The sequence below is a fragment of the Vanessa atalanta genome, chromosome 9 (assembly GCF_905147765.1).
Source record: "Vanessa atalanta chromosome 9, ilVanAtal1.2, whole genome shotgun sequence".
Taxonomy (NCBI): domain Eukaryota; kingdom Metazoa; phylum Arthropoda; class Insecta; order Lepidoptera; family Nymphalidae; genus Vanessa; species Vanessa atalanta.
The window spans coordinates 9,750,241-9,770,902 of NC_061879.1; the positions used below are offsets into that span (position 1 = coordinate 9,750,241).

General features: G+C 31.0%; 1 protein-coding gene across 1 annotated transcript in view; it reads right to left on the reverse strand.

The window, feature by feature from the left end:
• LOC125066354 (dnaJ homolog subfamily C member 10-like) overlaps positions 1-9,632 on the reverse strand; it is a 51,223-nt gene extending 41,591 nt beyond the window's left edge. Inside the window, exon 1 of the mRNA XM_047674412.1 lies at positions 9,253-9,632. Within this exon, the coding sequence (XP_047530368.1) occupies positions 9,253-9,415 (163 nt within the window). The 5' untranslated portion in view covers positions 9,416-9,632. The remainder of the gene's footprint in view (positions 1-9,252) is intronic.
• Between the last annotated feature and the right edge of the window lie 11,030 nt (positions 9,633-20,662).

The window sequence follows — 20,662 nt, forward strand, 5'->3', positions numbered from 1 at the left end:
GGTTGTCATAATTTTATGAGTGAGTTCTCAGAGAAAAGCATTGCTGCGCCAAATTTACTTTGATCTCCCAAAATAAATAAGTCAATATAAGTTATAGGAAAGAAATGAGAAATAGATATACACCATACGAATTACTTGCACAAAGTAGGAACAAATAGCTATGTGTTTTTTTCACTTCGTTTATAAAACATTTTGTTTCTAGCAATATATGTTTTATAGACATACACATAAATAATTTCATCTAAGACGGTTAACTAGTGCATAGTTCTGCAGTCAAGGGCTCAACGTAGAGAAATATAACGCACACGATCACCTCCGTCGCAGACGTATACAAGCAATTTTATCAAGCATGTTTATAATTACAAGTTATCTTTTCCGGTTTCACACGGATAGAATAGGTATATAATAAAACTTATATTGATGGACAAAAAGATTTTGTTTCATTTTTTTAATCATTAACGATTATTATGTGACTTCGCAGTGTATCTACATTAAAGTTTCATCACAATCGGTTGAATGTTTTATAAATATAGAGGAAAAATAGTAAAAAACATAGTAATTAAATGATCGCCTCCAGGCTGTTTCAAATACCTAAAATATAATTATTATTGTACATGCAAAATGGAAAAAAAAGTTCCCGCTGAGTATCTTTCGCCGGTCCTTCTCAGGTGTTAAATTCCGAACCGGTGGTAGATTTTTGACTATCAATAAGCAAGTGTAAACACTTCTATATTGATTAAAGATTTTTGACTTTGACTTCGTTTTTATATGTGAGTTTAAATAATTAAGTTTTAATTAATTAATTAATATTCTGTGTGTATTTATATATTTTTTTTTCATTTATAAATAAGTGAAACGACAATGAAATATGAGGTTAATTTATGATGAATATAACAAGGACAAAATGAAATGTTAAAAATGTTGTGATTATATCAGTTTTTTTTATCATAAAGACTCTTTAGCGATTCTCGTTTAATTATAATTTTATGCTGTTAGTTTGGCTAGCTAAATAACTGTTTTGCGTTGATATGACTCTTTGAAAAAAAATTGTAAGCAATTATTAAATAGTAGGTACCTACTCGCTTATTACACGTTGAGGAAACTTCTTCACAAATCTCTACTCAAATCAACGACAACAGTAATTATCATCGATATTTCAACTCTTTTTTTATGTAATAGGTATGCGGACCGGCAAATTGGCCACCAGATGTGAAGTGGTCACCACTGCCCGTAGACATTGGCGCTGTTAGAAATATTAACCATATTTTACTTTACCAATGCGCCGCCAACCTTGAGAACTAAGATGTTACGTCCCTTGTGCCTGTAGTTACACTGGCTCACTCACCCTACAAACCGGAACACAACAATGCCAAGTATTGGTGCTTGGCGGCAGAATATCTACTTAACTCAATCGTAAAAATTCAATAAATGCCAGCCAAACAAACTTTATAAATATGATATAACTGAATGTTGAATGCAACGCATAGATTAATGAGTTACACTCATCTGCACTGTTTCCTTCCATTAAAGTTTTTATCTCTGTCTTTTTGATCTTTTAATCCATCCGAAGTTGAGTGTCTTTCGTCAAAGAGCGGAAATGCTTAGGAAATTTAATCAGAATTAATACAATTTTTGGTAACTGATTACACCGGACAAAAAAGTGCATTTTTAAAATAATAAATGAAAAAAAACCACTTTGTTTTTATTTTGAATTCAAGATAAGTAGGTAATTACTAAGATTAAAGTATTAAATAAAATACTCGGTATTAAAATATTTATCATGGAAGCTGCTCGTTGCTTAAGGAAAGATAAATGGACTTTGTGAAGACGGAAATCTGTTACAAGTATATTTTTTTATTAATATATTGTGTTTATACATTCCTTGTCACAGCAACTGTACAATCAAGGCACGAGTTAATGGTAGATGCACCACGTTAGAAACAAAACACTTTTTTTTAACCGTAATCTACCATATAAAACATATAAGAGTATTTTTTGTTCATATTCAGAACAGAAAAGTTCAACAGTTCTTTAAAATGACAAATGTCATTGTTCTGCTTCTAATAAATTGAAAAAATAAATAAATATATATATATATATATATATATATATATATATATATATATATATATATATATATATATATATATATATATATTTGCATCATATGTGTAAAGCTGATTCTATTGGTAGAAGAAATAGCAAACAAATGAAGATCTTTGTTCTTGAATTGACATAACATCATGAGATCTAAAATATTTTAGGGCATTCATTATGAATTCGAGGAAACATTCGAAAGTCGTCGAAATTGTTATAGATTTTCGAGAAATAAAATTCGAAACGATGGTACTAGTTATGTTGAATAATATTGTGTTAGAGTTAATATATATTAATTATGAGGTATTAACAAATGTTATGACATATATACCGTGTACGTATATGTTATTTTTTACTTATTCTGCTATTGGAATGCAATATACAGTAAAACTCTTTTTACTGAAATAAAATAAAATGTTATTGCTGGATAATCAGTTCAACAGATTCAGATTTTATTTATTATATTTATTTAGATATAATATTATTATGTATGACGTCAGTCCGCACGGTCCACGCTAAAATACTTTTTATTGTTAAAATAAAACATCCCTCCTTCTGCCATAATTACATTAACATAAAGGAGTTGATTTCCAAAGATTAGTACACCTACTCACTCATTTTAAATTTCAAGTCAAAAACATGTACAGATTTTCATACAAACTACCAACGCCCGTTTTACGTCCTTAGGGGTGAAGTTTCATAAATTCCGTTCTTAGCGAATGTTTACATCCTATAAGGATCCTGCCAAATTTTAAATTTGTAGGTCTTGAAGTTTCTGAGATTTCGTGTTTAAGCAGTGATAGATTTACAGATAACTATAGTAATATATAATCTAAATAAAAATAATAATACAATAAGATGTGAATATATCTATAGCTTTTCCATTTTAGTATGCTAGTGCACTAATTTAAGTACGAACTATATTTTAGCTCCATTAATTATTTTTTTCATTTAGGTCCACAGAACTCCTTCACACTATTGATCCGGATATGTATCTGAAGGTTACTAGGTGAAAAAAAGACACATGAATTAAGACGAATCGTTTCCCAGTTACTATAAGTGCGGAATAGAATCTGAATCGTATCGTAACATTAAATTAGGATTGGCTCCCAGCCTAGATTATTCGAGGATTTGTTTATGATTTATACTCCAATTAGTCTATGTTTAATTTTTTTCTTAAATTTAATGTTTATTGTTTTTCTGTAGTTGTTCCTTAAATATAATAAAACAAATCGTATCCCTTTAGTTAGAAATTATTCCAACTTTTAAATTGCTAGTTCAGTAACGGTATTTTTAACTCGATTTAATTATTATTTTCGACAGCTTTAACAAATAGGTCTTAAAATTTATATCAATATTTTACTTTTTCTCATGGAGACTATATTTGCGAAATATGTGGTAAGCCGTAAGATGTTTGCTTCACTCGCCTCACTCAAAAGACTACGTAATATACTTTCCATTGCATCTATTGCGCTTGACCCTTTTACCTATTTTTGATAACATTTAAACTTGCCATCATTATGTTACACAGCAAATTGGTAAAGCACTTTCAGAAATCTATATTAATGTTGTAAATGCGAAAGTATGAAATGTAACGCGTTCAAGGCCTCTGAACTGAATTTGATGAATTTTGGTATGAAGCAAGCATGAACCAAAAGGAGTCCTTCCTTTAGGCTAGTTTTATATCTAAGATCTACGAACGCCCCTCCAACCCAACGCGCTGTCGAAACCGCGATTTGTATTAGATATTCTTTATATTGGTGACGCAAATATGATCATTTCTTTGAATTTCGCCAAATAATAAATTGTTCCCATTGGTCTTGGTAGAATAAATAATATTCTTAATTTGTTGTTTTGTTGAAACAATATACTGTGTAATTAAAAAAAAAAAAAAAAAAACAGTAGAAGAGCGGCATTATTTATTACCTTGAGCGTTGCCTTCGACCATTAAGAATCTTCTTGAAATTATCATTTTTCATTCAAGCTATGTGATTTGATATCTCTTACTTTACGCAAGTTAACATGAATATAATAATAAACAAACTATTATGTTCAAATTGTGATTATAACCTGAATACACAACCATTAAGAAATTTGGGCTGCAGCGCTGATTCACCTCACTTCGAACGTCATTTTACGGTAGCCACGCATCGCCCTTACCGAAATGATCCTCTGCGGTATCAAAGTGATAAACGACTATCGAGATCAGAAGTAGTCCGTGGAATAGACGGCCTCCTTTTTTTCTGATTATGACCTTTAAGCTTTGCAGTCAACTGTAAGTGACGAAGCTATAGGAACCTTATAATTACGTTCTAATTTTTATTTTTTTTAATATTGCTGGCATCTTTGAAATACAGAATTTAAACACATGTTTGTTATTATAATGTGGTAATGCGTTTTGAGCTAAAAATGAACTCTTTACATAATTATGCGGTTGTTTCGTAATTAATGAATGATTGCACATTTTTGAAACAATTTTATTTCATTAACAAAATATCTAAGCGTGATACAATAGTTCATTGACTATTATATGTTTAATTTAGTTAAAAAAGAAGAATATAATTTGAAATATTATTGAAGGCTGTTAATTTTAATCAGAGACTAGCATACTGCGTGTGATATTATTAAAGTATATGCAAACACATATATAAATTCATGATCAGATAGGACGGCAAACTGACACGGCCGGAGAGAGTACTGGCGCAGGGTCAATGACCTTATATGTTCACCTTGGAACAAGAGTGTAAACACTAAGACCTTCCGAATTCCGGGCTTATTATATTTCAGTTATAGTAATCATATTCTATATTGTACAACAAAAAGATACATATTTTACAATAACAGTGACATAAACATTTCTTGACGCACTACCGCAGTGTAAGTGTGTATTTCTTATATAATTATAACATGAAGTATATAATATAATAACAATATATTTAAGTATGTATTTAACAAATTTCTAAATACAGAATAACAAAATAATCGGAGTAATAAAAAAAATGGTGCTTGACAAACGCATTCTATCCTTAAATCGCCTTTATATTAAAGTACTTCTCATAAAATTATCTCCAATGAGAACAGTGCTAAACGAAGTCTTAAGATATTTCAAAATTCGAGAAACTACTTACTAAATTTTTTATATAAAATCTAATTACCTTTTATCGGCCTTACTTGGAATTTAAGATCAGGGACCTCAGTGTTACAGAAGAATAACTACTGTAAAAAATCCGTAATACCTTCTGCTTAGGTAAAAAATATAAATAAAAATACCCGAGTATCTGTAGGAATGAGTCATATGACGTATATAACCAGGTACATAATCTGACCGATCGTACTATAGTTTATAATTAATCACATTCATTAAAAGGGGGAAATGACAAGAATTCTAGCTTATTTTGATCGTCACAATGCAAGCGTGTCAATAAAATATTTTAAGCGTTTTATGTAGATAAATATAGCCTTTGAGACAATGCGTACAATTCGTTTCAGAAATACTAAATATTTCAATATAGGCATGACAAACGCCAGGAGTCTTGTACAGCGGTTGATGAATTGATGCAGTCGTTTCCTGATTTTTTACGATACACGTCACTGATTTCCACGACACAGCCACGTGTCACAGAAATCGTATCGTATAAGGCCCTAATTAGTAGTTTTTTCGTAAACACAGAAATAAACAAACTAACGTCTTCATAATTTTCATAATTTTGTATATTGCTTTTTGTTATAAAAAATAAACGGCGGGTCTTCAAATATCTTTGCAATTGCTGTACCTTCCTTAATACAAAAGGCTACCAAGGTAAAGGATAAGTCACCTTTTTAATGTGTTTTTTTTTTTCTTATTTCAACGATATTCATTAGTTTAAGGTATAAAGCATCATCATTCATTCATTCAAACACATCAACAATGTCTGGCTTCTCAAGTTTGTCGAAACAAAGACGAAGAATTGTTTTCACAATGTTGTATGAGGATGGTTCTAGTCAATTATGGACTGTTTTTTTTAATTAGTAAAATACTTCAAGGTACTTCCTTTGCATTAAATAAAAATAATTCCATGTTCAGGAGTAGAATAAATAAATAAAATAATTACTGAAAATATTAACATAGCACGCGACCTTGATCTACAACGTACTTTGATTTACAAAAAAATTGTACAAAACAACTTAAACGGAAATGCCCACATCGCGTCGTCGATCTATGTACGTTATTGCGCGCACGTAGGTATATATCTATTACGATTCGATTAGACTGAATATATTGAAATTCGATCATAATTATGATTGTCGATTAATTCATTTAATTTTTTTTTTGCTACAATCGTCCAACGTTGGGTGGCTTCATTACATACTATAAAACAAAGTGCTTATATCTTTAAAATTACATAATGGATTTTGATTCGTTTTTTTTAATAGATAGATCGAGTCAAGAGGAATGTTCATATGTATAATACATGCACAATATAGTAGAGAAACACTGATAATTTTAGAGATTTCCGAAGTGATGTTGTAAATAAACACATTTTTTGCACTTACATTGCAAATACTGGCTCAACCCTACGAGATAGATCAAAATAATGTACTACAGTATTGTACAACTTAAAAAAGGTCTTCAAAAAAGTCCGCAATGGTATAATTATGTCTATCTCTTAGGGATAACCTACAATAACTATTTTCGATATCCTTTACTTTTTACGTGAAATAATGGCTTATTTTCGAAGTAATTTCAAGTAATACCTACAGAATGAATCCTTACCCAATTACGTACCTTAAATATATTGTGCATTTAATATAGATCAATATGGACCTTTACAGCATGTAATTTAAATGAATATTTTCGAAGATTTTACAGATTTAAAACGCAGGGACATAGCGGTTTGTATTGTCTAATGACTGAAAAAATGTTAACATTGTAAGACATTCTGTTGTATATTTAGTGGCCGTATTGCACCCATGCAAAGTTGGGGCGGGTCACTAGTTATTTATATAATACATATTTATCACGAATAAGTCAATATAAATATCAAAATCAATGTCAATATCAAGCTCCAACTCCAACTATTATATACCAAAAAATATTTTTTGTATTTTTTATTATATCGAAGAAATGTATGTGACTGCATTTTATGCAATTATTGTTATTAATCGTTAAGTACATTAGCATACCTCTGATCAACCATATTTGGAGTCGGTGCAGCCGATACAAGGTCGTCGGACCTTATCTATATGGTATTGATATATATAATTTGTTATCATATAATTGATATTGTGTCATGGATGAATATGGTTGTTTATGTATTTTAAGAAATAAATAGTAAAGTTTGTTACTGTAGGAACTAGGGTCACAGAAACCATTTCGGCGCAGGGTTAGTAATTCTTCAGTGGGACAATTTAAACGATGTTACAACTTACCTACAACATTCCAATAGCCGTGTGAAAATGTTGAAAAGTAAAATAACAACGCCAAAGGTGTTAATATGCAAAAATATATTTTTTATGTATGGAACTGGGCAGTGTAAACATTGCAATGCGTCCTCGTAAAACGCGTAAAGCTATTCTCGTGTGTTTGCAACAAATGCAATAGGCCTAGTCTCCATTGAGACTTCCTATCTTAACCAATCGCTCAATTCGTGTCAATACGTCATAATAAATAGTTTATCCAATTTTATAGAAGTAATTGTAGATCTTGTGCCGATTACTGCTAGGTGTCTTATATTAATTATTGCACTCAATTATTATTTTTTCAGTTTTCTAAATGTTTTTTTTTTGGTAATAATTTATTATGCATAGAATGATATTTATGGTTACAGGATAAAGAAATATAAAAACATCACTTATGTGTCAGAGTATAATTACAATTCCTACCGGTCCCGTCAATTTAAATTTTTAATAGTCATGTACTGTGCCAGTGTTTTGTCAACCATGACAACGTCACGTGTGTTGTGATCACAACCGTCACAACAATTATAAAATGATGCTTTGGCGATTGTGGCCAAATGAGGCTACAAAAAAAAACAGAATACCAACAAATTTTAATAACATAACGACAATAATATCAAACGAACACATTATGATAATTACAAGTTATAAATATATATTTTGTTATATTAAGTAACAAATGTATAATATATTTTTGTATTTTGTTTGGCATATATATATATAAAGTTTGATATTTGAATTTTTGTCTTCTTTGCGTTCCTAAGCCATGCATCTGATTGTGATAAAACTTTGGTGAGTACTGCGTACGACCGAAAAGGATCTAACCGAACCAAACACAAAAAAAAACTTTTGTTATTCGAAATTTCGAATTTCGAATTTGCGCCGACTAATATTTAAGAATCGAAGACAAGACCGAAGTCGAGACATATATTACTATAATATATGTCTCGACTTCGCACACGATTCACGAATAAAGTCTCATGATACTTTACCGCCAAGTATAATATTAAAATATTATTTGATGATGGATGTTCAATTCAATTTGAATTTGATCTTGAAATATTTTCCTTTATTATAATAAAATATATTTTATATGTATATTATTATACTTACAGGCTCTTAATGTAAAAAAAATATATATTTTATTACTACCAGTCTTTAAAAAGTTAAATTTACCATGCTCTTTATTTTTATTTGGTGGAGCACGATATTTTGACATTATCTACGAATGTCTTGCTCACGAGACCACAAATAAAAATTAAAAGCATGGTAAATATCCTGTTTTAAATACTTGTAGTAATAAAAATAACCATGTTTATTTAAAATCTTATATGTATATTATTATTATATAATCACATTACGTTTCAGCTTTAAAGTTTGTGGGGTTTTTTATTGTAGAAGTAAAGTGGTGCTCTGCGATTTCCTTATTATTAAAAATCTCATGCATAAAATTGACTGCTGGTAAGTTTATTCACAAATATTAATTTACAAAAGGATGCAGTTTATCAAAGCAGATACCGTATATCTTATCTCTTTTTATACATACATACAATTAGCGCAATCTTAAAAATAAAATTACATAAACAACTTTAATAAGACTTTACAAAGATAATCTATCTGTTGTAGGCTATTTAAAATAATAAGATAAAGCAAATATGTTTTGTTTTTCAATCAACAACATAAGGGAAAATATAACAGTAGTTTTATTAGCGTACTTACTTTTCGTCAACAATCCGGTAGACACTTCCATAGTGATATCGTTGAATCCTATATCAACGTTAACGGGAGGTGGCACATTTATTTGGAGAGTTCTACAGTCATTATGTTCCTTTCCACGAACTTTTTGTCCTAAACCTTGCAACAAAGCCAACGCACTAGCCATATTTATAAATCACTTCTTTTTTAATGAATCAAACGAAATTCGATTTCATTATTTGGAGATTAAAACTAAAGTTCTTTTTTTAAAATATTTTTAAACGGAACGTAATTCGTTATTTTTTCATTTAATATTATTTGTTGTTCGATTTTTAATTGACGTCGCGTTCGTTCTCGAATCACAGCAGCTTTCTATGAACGCGTGAAGCAAAATGACGTTTGGTGCGTACATATACATTGCCAGCAATTATCTTTGGCGCTTGGATCAAATTAATTATCTGTTCGAGTAATACATATTTGTATGTATAGTGAAAGAACGCATATAACTTTGCTTATACCATGTGCATTTTCATACCATAGATCTGAATTAATTGAAACTTTGTGCAGTTGTCATTGAGTGTTAAAACTTGCGTAAAGCTTTGTGCTTGAGACCATCAACAAACAAAAGGTGACGCATGATACGTGTGGGTATACAAAAAAATGAAAAAAACGCATTGCAACGAATGCCGGGCTATTGCTATTGTATATATATTAATTTATAAACATTAATTTTTATATAACTGATTATTGATATTTAAAATAAATGTTATGAAAAAAAATATTTAAAGAATAATATAAAAAATGGATTTTATATTTGCATAATTTGTCGATCCATACGGATGAATTTCATAAGGTTGAAAACGCTACGATTTATTTCTTAAATTGTTTAATGATTGTAACTATTGTGAAAATGTAATGAATGTTACGATGCGCTAATTAAAACCAGTATCATTACCACACACTTATAAAAACGACTTTATCGTTAGTTACAATTATTTGCGCTTATTTAAATTTGAACGTTAACTATTACAATTACGTAATTATCGAGATAATAACACGTTTTTAAAAAGAAATACAAGTTATACGTTATATAACGAATAATATGGATTTTAAGAACGTTGTCTAAGTTCTAACTAATACATTAATATAAATAAATATTGTTTAAAAAAAAAAGTAGTTTAACGTCTAGGCGAGAATCGTGTGTTAAATATTGTGTGTTATCGTGTATTAACTGGGATTCCCTCTCCGTGATCTACGTGAAAGTAACCCAAAGAAGAAGTTACCCCAGGTAATGCCCTGATTTTGTTCGGATAAAATTAGATTTTACTGATTATATATTTCGTTAAATAACTAGATTTACTAAAGTAACTTGTTAATGTCACACTGTTGGGCTAAGACATCCTCTCCTTTTGAGGACAAGGTTTTTAGTTTACCACATTGCTCCATGTGGGTTGATGTATATCAAAGTGTTAATGGATTATGGCAGATTTTTATCTTACATTTATCTGGGTTTACTAACCCAAATGGACCTTCACCGCCGAGCCTTAGGTTTATTATAAACAAAAAGGAACACTCAAAATTCAACGGTGCTTACCGAACCACTCCGCAACCGAACCTCTGAGGCAACACGGTTTTAATAAAGCGATAAAAAATAATTTTTTTTTCCGTTATATATCTACTTTTTTACTTGCTTTTTTGCTTTACTTTTTTACTGAAATAATTTTAAATTTGCTCAACCAAATTGCAAAATATTTGGAAAACCGTATCTATTAAAAAAATGAAAATACATTACTTACAACATGTTCTACATTACATGGTTTTGTACACACAAGGTCAGGGTGTTTACTTATATTAGGAGGTACCGCTCTTCCATATACCGTAAATTTATAAATGAATGTACCTAATATTCAATACTGGCCAAAAAAACAGAAGCATGTGACTATACCTAAAGGTGTATAAATAGTTTACGTATATTCATAAACCACGTGAAAGCATAGTTAAAAATGTGTGTTATTTTGTGAGTAGCTATGTATGTGTGCGTGTATTTATCTGTGTGTTACAGTATGGGGTCTTAAGTCATTGAACCCAGGTGCAATGAACGGTAATTTTTGTCATGAAATTACGAAGTATAATGTCTTAACAGCCTTTTTCTGAAACGCATATCAAAGTCAGGTTTTCTTATCTGAAAATAATTGGTCAATCGCGTCAGCAGTTACCAAACGTCAATGACCATTGAGATTTTTTGTTTGATGCATATCAAAGACAGAATCATATTTCAGAAACTTGAAGATAATTAGCAATATATTTAAAAAAAACAACGTAAATCATATGTCCAACAGAAACCATAACCTACCATACCTAATTGAAATGTACCGTATTGTACAATTATTGCGATTACGCAATAATTGTTTTTGCGCAGCTAGAAAAATAAATGAGCAAAAACGTAACTTGTCTGAGTTTTAAAATCTCGTGTGTCCTACCTGATTATCAAAGCACAATCTAAGCTACTGAGTCTTTAAAGATAGTTAGTTGGCTTTATTACTTTGCTTAGTAAGTACTAGTAATAAGCACAATTCATCTCTCGTGGTATATTTTTATATTGCTAACAGAATTGATAACAATCCTGTATATTTTTATGGAAGGTTTTAAAGTCCGTTTAATGATACGATGTTAAGGTTGCGATAACAGTGAATCATTTACTATACATTGAGTAAGTTTTTATTTTAAAAACATTATTGTTATGGAAATTTACCGACAAACAATAAATATTTGTTATACCTTATCAATAGTCAGTTTATGTAAGAGTTGAGTTGTCTTAAACTCATTTTAATTATCAATTTGAATTAGTTTTATTGATAAAAATATCAAGTCAAATATAAGCTTAAATCGGCAAACAAACTCATCAGAATCAAAATATACTTTATTAAAGTAGGTGGAAAGTTCGAAATTTTCTTATAGAAACGAATACCTTGCCCCAAGGATTTATTGACATTGCTTTGTTTTATTAAATCTATATTCAAATATACAAGTAAAGATATAAGAACATATTAATAACACATGTTTTAACGACTTCTACTGTACTAAAGAATTAATCAGTTGATGACTGATAACACACATAGTTATTATGTACCCGGAAATTAGAATTCTTGATAATTATCGACCATATTTTACAGTCAAGTCAATAACCTTTGTACCTTGATTCTTACCATAAATTCCTAGAACATAAGCGAGTATTTTTATTGTATTCTTAAATTAATTTGGAACAATTTTTAGATTATGATTCCGTAATGCTTTGAACAAAAGATGCAAATATTCGTCTCATATTCCAACCCTCATTCCAATTCCGTTTACAGTTGAAACACTTAGACCTTGGAGTGTAGTAGTCACCTCATATTCATCTTCCACGGATCGGAATTACAATTTAAGGAGGAAATTCTGATAGCATTCTAGCCACAATACTCCGCCGTCATAATTTTTAAAATAACTATTTTTAATTGTTACTTGTATACCTATACCTACTGAAGGCCTTAATGTAAATTTTTTTTTTTGCAGTTGTCTACGATGACAGGAATCTAAACAATTCATATTCATAAATATTTATTTAGAGTATGTCTTTATGTTTTTTTTCTAACGGCATAGTCTTAGCACAAGATTGAAGAAAAAAAATTGTATTCAATGTATTTAATAAGATTTTATTAAGAGAAATAGAATTTAATTAAGATTGTTCGTTAGTTTTTTGAGACATAATTATACAGGACGATTGATGGAATGTTTGAAATATACATAAGTTTTTGGTGATATATTATTGATGTTTCAGTATCCTTTAAATTGAGACATTGTTGGAGGAAGTGTTAGGGTGAGTGGGGCAAGATTGACAATGGAATAATGTCGTGTGTCTGTCAATTTTCCGGCTAATTCGTGCATCTTTTTTTGTCTTGTTTTCCAGGCTAATAAAACTAAACAAGCTTCTTCTGTTGACTGCAGAATAAAAATGTAAAAAGTGATCATCTAATCTAACCGAAATTCGATCGAAGTTCGAATAATCTTACCACATTGTCGATCCTGTCCCAACTCACACTATACTTTTTCATTGGTTTTAGGTTGGTTCCGCACCTCTTAAGGAAAAAAGGAACCTTTAAAACTAATTTCTTGTCCGTCTGTTCTTCTTCGTAGCCCGTAAAATTAATTTCATAATTTGTAGTTGTTTCGTTTTTCCATCTTACTTTTAGTGTTTTTTTTTAATAATTTTTTTATCTGCATCATACATTTATTTATTATTTTGTTTCTCTATTTATTTGTAAGGTTTTTTCTAAGTGTTTTTGTTTTGTTTGTCTGTCTTTGGTCTGAATAAAGAAGACATTATATAGACATTATATATATTATCTAAGACATTATATAGAAAACATTAAATACATGTTTAACACTCAGCTCCGTAGCCCAACTAGCAATACGTTCAAAAAGAAAATGGTCTAACTTTCACAAATTTAATTGTTTACAGGAAAACAGGATTATCATGAAAACTTTTGAATAATTTATAAGATAAAACCGCTGGAATCTGAATGTGCAAAATATTGCCAGCACATGACATATTATAATTTTTTTCTTGAGCCGTAAAATCAAATGTATCAAAAACTACCCCGTGAGGATTTTATTTCGCAGTGAATGTTTCTCTTTATCATCTTGAAATTCGAATTGAACTGTGCTGCTCGACTCAGCAGGAACCAGTTTTTATAAGCCAACAACAATGTAGAATATAAACAGTCGCAGTCCATTGTTTCCCGTAATTGAAGTTGACGAGCCGTATACGTACTAGAAATAAAAATTCACTAGGAAATAATTTCCTACTAATTATAGTTTATTAAATAATTAATTTGTCTTACTTACTAATTATGCTTAATAAAATCAAACAATTAGTTTGTAAAAAATGTCTACAATAATAAATTATAATAAAATGTTAATTGCCACACACCATGTAAATGTTAAAAGTAACATGTTAGGAATGAATTACCATAAATATATTGCATTGTCTAATCATTTGAAGAGTACACAAAATTTATTCTATTGTAAAAAATATGTAATGAGATTTTCGTAAAACAGACTGTTAGCGGTACCTATGTACCTACTTGAATATTGAATCACAATATAATTTATCACTAATTATATAACGAAGTATTTCGTATTATCTGTGTTTCGTTGACACATTCTTTCGAAATTAACGTTTAACATTAAAAAATTAACCAACGTTTGTTTTGCATACTGATTTTGCTGATTTTTTTGACAATGTTTTAAGAAGACAATAATTAAGAAACTTTATGCAAAAATTTTCTCGAGCGTTTAAAGTCAAATAAAAGTTAAGTAAAGTCAAAAACTTTATTAAACATCAGAAGCATTATACTTGTCTATTGATTGTCAAAGAATGTATGACTGGTAAGGAAAGAAACACCTCACACCTGAGAAGAATCGGCGAATGAAACTATTATTGAATAATAAAAATTTTAAAGCAATTATTTCTAATATAGTTCGGATAACATTCATAACTTATCCTGGTATCTTATTTTGGTAGCTACTAAAAGTTTACATCACAGATTCTAGAAAATTATTTTAACCTTTTTCCAGATATATTTACGTCAGTCAATATTTTATAATTTCTCTTATTTTATATTTCACAAAGGGTGTATTGATTTCGGCTCCATAATCACAAAGAAGTATGGCATAGGACATTATGATTTAAAACGGCGACGATTTAATGTAAAAGATGAATCATTAGTATAAGTTTGAATATGAGCTAACTGGCTGGTTTTAAAAATTGATACGATCTGTTAATATCAATTTTCCTTAATACATACATTAATTTTGTAATACCTTATTCATCTGATGAATACATTTTAAAGTAAACTTACATTAAACTTACATAATGCCATTAGCTGTCTGTAAAAGTGTTTTGCACAAAATTTTTTAAAAAATTTAAAAGTCAGTATAGTTCCATAGTTAATTTATTTTGTACATTTAAGAATTCGGCAACTATTGGTGTTTAATGGTGTCGGGAGGTTAAATTTCCTCCTCCGAGGATGATGGGATAGCCTTGTGTCTTATGAGTAGCGAGTAGAGTTGAGAAGAGACTAATGAAATTAAAAGTTTGTGAAGTATGAAAGAGTCGAAGATGAGTAGTATATTCTTTGTAAAGATAACAGAACGACAACTTGACGTCTGAAGGAAATATTTTTTCAGTCTAGAAACACTTTTGGATTTTCTTTTGATATTTTTATATTGTATATAACAAAGGATTGGGTATTAATTCGTTATCAGACATATTTATTTCTAAAAATATAAATCTCGTCGTTTTTGTTCGTATCTTTTTTCTTAATGTTCAATCAATCCTGACACTTTTCGATTCTTTTCTTTTTAACGTCATACTGACGTTGCCAGCATATACGATAAAAATAAATAAATCTTAATAAAACTTTTTGATGCTTCGACATATATATCGAAATACTTTTTCTTGGTGTTTGGACTTTGTGTAAGCCGGTCTGGGAAGGTATCGGATATTCTACCGCCAAACAGCAATGCTAAGTATTTTTGTGTACCGAATTGAAGGGTGGGAGAACAAGCACAAGTGATTTAACATCTTAGTTTCGAAGGTTTTATATAATATAGTTTTATAAGCTTTGACGATGTAAGGAATGTTTATTATTTCTCACAGTGTCAGTATTTATAGGCGGTGGTAACTACTTACCATCAGTTAGCCAATTTTCCCGTTTGCAAGTATCTCATAAACTTTTTTGTTTTTATTTTCTCGCTAGAATAACGCTCTTACGCGTTTTCACAACATGATACGTGGGAACATGGATGCGTCGGTGTTGAGAACACCTAGTGCGCTCCAGCACATCGGAATACCCACTAAGAAAACAGCACCCACTATGTCTGATCGAAGGGCATCACGGGATCGTTTGCGCATGTTACCGTACCTTCCTTACAGTGCAGTACTTTTGGCCCATCTTTGCAGGCCTCTTAGCTGGAAGGCTTGCCTGGGTACAGAGAACAATCTACTCCATCATAGTGTGGCACAGACCTACCTTACAAGCTAGCTTTATCATAAAACCTTTTCAATACGTACTTATATTTACTTTTCTTTAAAATTATAAATGCCACATTGCTTAATAATTTACCATATGGAGGCAGTATTATTTTCTTGACCTCCGAATGGAGTTACCCATTAATTACTGTTCAATATTCAATTCATGGTACTTTTTATTATTGATGTCTTTTCGGTTAATATTAAATATAAATGTACTTTAAATACCATTATTATCATAAATCGAATCACTACTATTTAAACACCGTATTAATTTAGTAGTTAGCTTATGCGGCTGTAAATCATGAAGCACCAACCGTGTGCAGGTCAGTTTAGTTAAAATATTATCTTTTCTGTAAATTAAAAATTATTACACTCTTATATCCTGGAACGCACGTAAAATACATATTAATATACGAGTATATTGATAATAATGCAATTCTGACCGACTTTGATTTTCAACGGCGTCTAGCAAAATGCGCAGAATACGTAATAGCGCACGGGTCTACTATCGAGATAAGGCTCTTAATGTCATTAATAACTTATCCGGTTTTGCTATTGAGCGCTTGGTAACGGTTTTTTATTAAGTTCATTAGCATATTTTTGACGCTATGAAAGATGTGTGTACAATGTTGGATGTTGACGTATAAGATATCGATCGTTTTTTTTTTTAATGATGATAATGGACGATCCGTATGATCGGGCAGCGTGAACTCCTACAATAGGAATTTTGACTTAATAGAGAAAAATAGCCCATAATTTCTTCAATTTTATATTTTATTGCGACGTCAATAAAGTAAGAAATGGCGTGAATTCAACACTGACACCACAAACCACGATGAAAATCCTCTAATTAACAGAATGATTTATTTCTCTCTTTTATTACATAATCATAAACGCTATACACACGTACGTACGTATGTATATCAAATATATTAGCGTCATTGTAATCAAAATTTATATATTTATTACGGGTGAAAAATCACGAACTCAATGCGAAAAATCGTCAGTTACGTTACAATTTTTAGTAATGTAGGATACGTATCCTCGGATGACCCCACAAATTCCGAAAATCGAGTATCTTAAACAGTATTTAAGGCTTTTGAATATAATGAGCATATGAGGTCTTGTATGATGTACGAATTAATGACTTCGCCCCACGGGGACGATATATTAATTTACACAAAGTATATATATAGGTACAAAGTATAAGTATATCTATTTTTTACATCATTTGTGTAAAAAAATATTTTTAAAGTGTAGCTTCAAGAGAACGCTGTTACAATATAAGTAATTAATGAAATAATTAAGATAAAAAACTAATAAAAAGACCGGGCCATAAGTCGCGCCCTAGGAGAGGCCTATGATAATGATGAATAATTAAGAGATATCTCGCAAATTGTAATCGGACATATATCACGTTACAACATATTCTTCTCCTTTTAACGTTTTATAACTAGTTCATCGAGTTTTAACAATGTTATGAAATTGGTGCTGGTTTATTTGTTAATGGTTGTTGAATTATATAACGTGCATAAATATCCAGTCAATTAAATTGTCTTCTTTTTTTTAAAAAAATGTAGGTTTAACAAATGGTTGAAGATGACTGATTGTTGAAGATTAAGGTTGATGTTTACAAATGATTTATGAAATTATTTTCAGACATTGTCTCTGTAAGAAACAGCAAACTCAAACTCAAATTCCTTTATTCAATATAGAAGCATTACACTTTCTTATTGATGGTCAAATTAAACACTACCACCGGTTCGGAAAAAGGAACACCATGACCTGAGAAGAACCGGCGAAAGAAACTCAGCGGGGTTTTTCTTTCTTCAAATTAATTATATACATAATTGTATATGAATAGAAACAGCCAGGAGGCGATCGTTTCATTCCCAAGGTGTGCTATCAAACATAAACTCACTAAATGTTTAGTAACCTATCGCACACAAGCGTTCCTTAACAATTTTTTTAAATTTCGCAACAGAAGCATTTTGAACGTTTTCTGGGATCCTGTTGTAGAAGCGTAAACATTGCCCCACAAAAGAGTTACTGACTCTATGCAGTCGAGTAACAGGAGTAACAAGATTGTGTTTGTTCCTTGTACCAATGTTATGAGAATCACATTTTCTCATAAATCACAATGTAAGCAACGGTCCCTTGCATTGTCAAAGTGCCACCAACCGTGATAATTAGGATGCCTCTTGTGCATGTATTTACACTGGCTACTCAACCTTCACACTTGACACAACAGTACTTACGATTGCTGTTTGGCGGTAAAATATGTGGTGAGTGAGTTAAGCTTTGCATAAAGCCCTACCAACAAGTAAATCTTTATTGATTATTAAGATCATTATATGTATTAAGAGAGTAGTTTCTAGACTATTCAAGTAAATTATAATTTGTCACAAATAACCTATATTAATAAATAAGGAGACATTTATATATATATATATAAAATATAATACATAAAAATGTAGCGTTCCGGAGAAGGTAGTAAGTAGATATTATATAATATCATGTTTTTGTGCTTTGTAGTTAAATGTAGACTACTGACGTCCTAAGCGTGAATTTAATGTTCTTGTAGGTAATAAATAAAAGACTCGTTTAATGTTACGTCTTTTCCGAATATTAACCAAATACCGCCATTCTAATCTGAGTAAGATCTTAATTTGCGTTTGTGATTTATCTCGCACTCAGCGATAAAGAAAAATATATCGGCTAACAAAGCAAAAAATATTTTGTTTTTTTCATCAAATGGAAACCTACCCTTTCCCATTCCCGCTACACCATCTCATCCGGGATATGACAGTCTCGCCGAGGGAAGCTACGGTCCTCCTTACGAAGGGTTTCCTACAGAGCATCTCCAACGCTATTGGTCTTTTTCGATTACGTTTCATGCAGGGCACGCCTGTAACATATGTTAAGCGGTGTCCTGGTCTACGCCACAATGATGACATATCATCGCCGCTTTACATCTTAGGTTTTAACCAAAACTACCTGTGTATGTTTGTGGATGTCACTTTCGTCTCATCAAGTCGTTGAAGGCTGGTAGAATAGTGCCTACGACAAGTTTGCGCAGAAACGGTACCTTGTACAGACGATAGCGCTACGTTAGTAGAAACCTACAGTGTGAAGAAACAATGTCTCACTGATGAAATCCTGATATTACCTAATCCTATTCGCACTGGAGCAGCGTGCTGGAATATGTTCCTGATGAGCACAGCAGATTTCCCGACAGTGAGACTAGTACTAGTACTACGGCTACGGCTCGTCTAGTACTACTAGTAGTACTAGACGAGCCGAGGTGGCCCAGTGGTTAGAACGCGTGCATCTTAACCGATGATTTCGGGTTCAAACCCAGGCAGGCACCACTGAAATTTCATGTGCTTAATTTGTGTTTATAATTCATCTCGTGCTCGGCGGTGAAGGAAAACATCGTGAGGAAACCTGCATGTGTCTAATTTCAACGAAATTTTGCCACATGTGTATTCCGCCAACCTGCATTGGAGCAGCGTGGTGGAATATGCTCCAAACCTTCTCCTCAAAGAGGAGGAGGAGAGGAGGCCTTTATCCCAGCAGTGGGATATTTACGGGCTGCTATTGCTATGCTAATGAGACTAGTACTTGTTACTTTACTTTTCAATTACTGAGATCAAAGTTATAACCGATTATGCAATCAAATGTTATTGTATTAATAGCAAAGATTATCTTTTCCAAAGTAAGTAGGTAACTTTGATACCTGGTAATAAAAATATGCAGGGACATCGAACCGAACTCCATTAAATGTAAGATATCTCTGTGGAAATAAAAAGACAAAAGTAAGAAAAAGTTAACCTGTTAAAAGCCAAAACACCTTGTACGATTTCTTAAAATTAACTTATTTGTTTAATATTTTTAGTTACATTTAGAAAGTGTAAGGTACAAGATTGAGTTAAGGTTAAACCAGGAACTTCAATGTCAATATGGCGTTGATTAAAACGTTGTTATTGACCTACTGTAGTTTGAACATTATGATGAAATACCGATTGGCCCTTTATGTTGTTTGGTAGATGGCATCATGAGATGTATGTATGAATCTACGTAATAAAATCTTAAAATGACAGATTGCCATACAATGCTTATCCTAAGCCTAAGATTTTAACGAAATAAACTTTTGCAATGGATTTTTTTAAAGTACGCAGGTAAGTTCGTGTGGATGTTAGTCATTTTTGAAATTACAAAATGTAAATTGGTCTGTATAACCAAATATATCCAAATGAGTACACCGCTAGTCATAAATAATATTACTTTTATGTGTCTTGTTGTGTGTTAACACACAAATTAGTAAAAAATATAGCACATTGCAGAGACCATATAATA